Below are 3,978 nucleotides of genomic sequence, written 5' to 3'. Positions count from 1 at the left end.
TTCCCATCCGTTCCCATCCGTTCCCATCCGTTCCCATCCGTTCCCATCCGTTCCCATCCGTTCCCATCCGTTCCCACTCCCCCATACATTGCTGATCCCCAGTGCAGGGCTGGGAGTAAACTCAGGACTCAGGGCTTTGGTGTGCAGCAGCCACAAGGGGACATGGAACCACTGCTTTGCCCCACAGCTTGAGTGAACACGGGAGTCTGGCTCCTGCAGGGTACAAGGGTGTCCTGTGCTCAGTGGGGACATGGACACGCAAGGAGGGAAATACTGATTCCTAAGCATCCCCCGTGGCTGAGTGCAGGGATAAGGCAGACCCATATATATATATACTTTTTTTTTCTGGCTGCACTCCCCCATTTCCCCACTCACATCCGTCCTCCCAGCTGCGGAAGCCTTTTTTTTTTGCCCAGAAAAGCTGCATTTGAAGGTTTCTGCTGTTCTCTCCGTTTCCTGTTACCGTCCCAAGAACAACAGCCCTGACCTCATCCTGGCGGTGTGCGGGGCCGCCCCGGGCTCAGCCCTATGGGGGTCCCTGGCCGAGCGCAGCTGCGTGAATCACAGCTTTTGGATTATTTGGGGCAGATCCTGCGCTCATTTTTGCGGAGGTAGGAGGACAGAGATGAATAGAGAACAGCGCGTAACGTGGTTTTTGGCTCGTGCTAAGTATTTGCAGCCCAGAAGGAACACTGAAACATGATGATGTGTGGGTTTAGTTTGCTGGGTTTTTTGTTGTTGATTTTTTTTTTTTTTTTCAGACACTTCATGGGATTTTTGGAAAAGGGAGGAGAAATGGAGTTGGGGTTTCTCCAAGGTCAGGCTGGTATGAATGGGGCTGGGTGCCCCTTGCTGCCCTGGCACTGTGCTCGTGGCTGCAGCACAACCAGGCTGGGCATGTCCTGCAGCACAGCTCTCAGCGGGGTCTGGGGAGTGTCCTGCACATCGGTGTTAAACAACCCAGTGAGAGGGAAAGGGGAGGGAGAGCAAAGCAAACAGGCAGTTCCGCTCAATGTCCCATAAAGCACGGCTTTGAAATGTCGAGCTGAATGTCATTGCATTGGAAAGTGATGGTACAGAAGGGATTTTCCGTGGAAAAAAATGGGTGAGTGGGTACAAATGGAAGTGGGGGGAAATGCCAGGGTTAGACAAGTGGGGTCCCCCTGGGAGCAGCGGGGAAATGGGGACAGGGCAGTGCTCTGTCACCCACAGCTTTGCTTTTGGGGAGGTGAAGCCATGTGCTAACGGTGTGCAGGGGCAGAACCAGCTCAGGGCTGTCGCTTGGTGGCTTGTGCCCTGGGCACCTCTCCCAGGGCTCCATGGAGGGACTGGGATGTATTGCACATGGGGATGCGCTAAGCATCCTTTTTGGCTGCAAAATCCATGGATTGTGACATAGCTGGGACGCCCACCAGCTGCTTGCTTGGGGATTTGCCCACCCTCCTCAAGTCGCTGGGTCCCAATGGGAATGTCACTGAGGGTAGGAAAGGGCAGAGAGTGGTGGGGCTGTGCAGGAAGGAACTGGAGGAAAAGCCCATGGAGAAACAATAGCTTATTGTGTAAACCCACGGAGACTTGGGAGTGGTGCTGGCAGGAGGATGATGCTCAGTGCAGCAGCGCACAACCTGGTTGGGTTTGAGATGCAGAGCCCCAGGGCTGTTAGCAGGGAGCAGTGGAACATGCTTCATGGGGGCTCAGAGTGGCTGGCAGAGCCCAGCTTTAGATAATGGCAAATGGCACCTTTGGTGCTCGTGGTTAGCATTTTGCTGAGTACTTGGGAGGAAAAAGAGAGAAGCTGTAGTACTTTGCAGTTTGGAAAATCTCAAAGCTGTTAATAAGCCCAATAATAACTGTTTCCTTGGAATAAAGTAGGCAGTAGACCTGTTTTTGTGAGTAAGGCTGCAGCCACGTCCTGATGAGCACAACCAAGATGTGCTCAGCACCTCCCAGAGCTGGTGCTGCTCCTGATCAGGGCATAAACATTCCACACGAGCCCTAGCAGCAGAGCTGGACCCATAGGATCCCACAGCACCCCCAGGGCCCCTTGAGCCACTCCTCTGATCTAACACTGTTTGCTCTGCAGGGCATCGCCATCTGGAGAGGCTGGGACTGGCCAGGCAGTGATTTGTGCACCAATCATGGTGCTTTCCAATTTATCTGATTACTCTGATGACTCTGAGATCTATGACTACATGGATTACACCTATGAAGAGCCAGGCAGCGTGTGGACGGGCCCGTCCTACGACCCAAAGGACATTGCAAGGATCCTCTCCGTTGTCATCTACAGCGTGTCCTGCGTGCTGGGCGTCCTGGGGAACGGCCTTGTCATAGCCATCATCACTCTGAAGATGAAGAAGTCGGTCAATGCCATTTGGTTCCTCAACCTGGCCGTCGCCGACTTCCTCTTCAACATCTTCCTACCCATAAACATTGCTTACACGGCCATGCGCTACAACTGGATCTTTGGGACCGTCATGTGCAAGCTGAACTCCTTCCTCCTCATCCTCAACATGTACACCAGCGTCCTTCTGCTCACCACCATCAGCTTTGATCGCTACGTGTCGGTGGTTTTCCCCGTCTGGTCTCAAAACCATCGGTCAACCAACCTGGCATGTATGGTTTGCCTGATCATCTGGATGGTTGGTATCATCATGAGCTGCCCTTCTCTTGTCTTCCGAGACACAGCCCAAGCCCGCAACTCTATCATTTGTTTCAGCAACTTCTCCCTTTCCAGGAATAGGTCTTACCAAGCACTGGCACTGGTGAGACACCGAACGGTGAACGTCACAAGGCTCTTTGCTGGGTTCCTCCTGCCCATCACCATCATCACTTTCTGCTATATCTCCATCGCCTTCAACCTGCGGCGAAACCGCCTCGCCAAGTCCAAAAAGCCCTTCAAGATAATTGTCACCATCATCATCACCTTCTTCCTGTGCTGGAGCCCCTACCACGTGCTGAACATCCTGGAAACAGAGCCCGACCTGGTCCCGCGCTCTGTGTTTGAAATCGGCATCCCCATCACCACGGCGCTCGCTGCCTCCAACAGCTGCATGAACCCTGTCCTCTACGTCTTCATGGGCCAGGACTTCAAGAAATTCAAGGTGACCATCCTTTCCAGGCTGGTGAACGCGCTCAGCGAGGAGACGGGCCACTCCAGCATCGTGCACAGGAGCTTCTCCAAGATGTCTTCCATGACTGAGAAGGAGACAACTGTCCTCTAAGTCTGGATGTTCGTGGGATGGCCACAGTCCTCAAGGGGCACCCATGTCCAGAACCATGATGGTGGAATGAGTATGGTCCCATGCAGGCAGCGCATTCTTTGACTGGTCTCCCTGCCTGGGCATGGACATGCATTGGAGACCTCTCTGTGTGTGGCCTGTGCTCCTTGGCCAGGGCCCTCCTTCATTTTCCAGAGACATCTGCAGCTTGGAGGAGACGTGAGCATCAGTCTGTGCTGCCCAGAGGTGCCCACGCTTGGACAAACTGTCTCAGCTGGAGGGGGCGAGGCCGGGTTATAGGATGCGCTGTGAGGACACCATGTACTGGGCAGTCTTGTGATAAAGGAAAACAAGCAAACAAACAAACAAAAACATCAGTGAGGGAAAACAGGTGAATTTCTTAGTACGAGATGTGTCTGAGGGGGCACCTTGGCTTCCCAGATGGGCGGATGCCACCCACCATGGCAATACAGTGACGCTGTGTCCTATGTATGCATGTAGCCACTTATGTTAAATCCTGACATATATTGGTACTAGAGCAATGTTTCTAACTGTGATGTGAGCACTGTGTACCCAGCAGAGAGTGCAGCAATAAACACAATGCTCACCATGGGCTCAGACCCATTGCAGAGCTTTTCTCCATGCTCCCACTCTGTCCAGCTACGCAGTGCCACTGGGGATGTGGGACGGTTCAGGGGCCCAACCACACTGCAAAGCTGGCAGCAAAAACAGAAAAGATGTGTCCTGGAGGGTCCTTGCA

At 53.4% G+C, this 3,978-nt stretch overlaps 1 protein-coding gene across 5 annotated transcripts in view; it reads left to right on the top strand.

Moving 5' to 3' along the window:
* The window catches only part of CMKLR1 (chemerin chemokine-like receptor 1), an 8,555-nt gene extending 4,791 nt beyond the window's left edge, over window positions 1–3,764 (top strand). For 3 of the 5 annotated variants that reach the window (XM_021413054.1, XM_021413053.1, XM_021413057.1), the window contains one exon: window positions 2,084–3,764. In XM_021413054.1, the coding sequence (XP_021268729.1) occupies window positions 2,139–3,221 (1,083 nt within the window). In that variant the 5' untranslated portion in view covers window positions 2,084–2,138 and the 3' untranslated portion in view covers window positions 3,222–3,764. The other 2 variants (XM_021413052.1, XM_021413055.1) reach the window with 2 other exon arrangements.

Source organism: Numida meleagris, chromosome 14 (assembly GCF_002078875.1).
Source record: "Numida meleagris isolate 19003 breed g44 Domestic line chromosome 14, NumMel1.0, whole genome shotgun sequence".
NCBI lineage: Eukaryota > Metazoa > Chordata > Aves > Galliformes > Numididae > Numida > Numida meleagris.
Note: the sequence above shows the minus strand (reverse complement) of the source record. Positions and strands in the feature narration are given on the sequence as shown.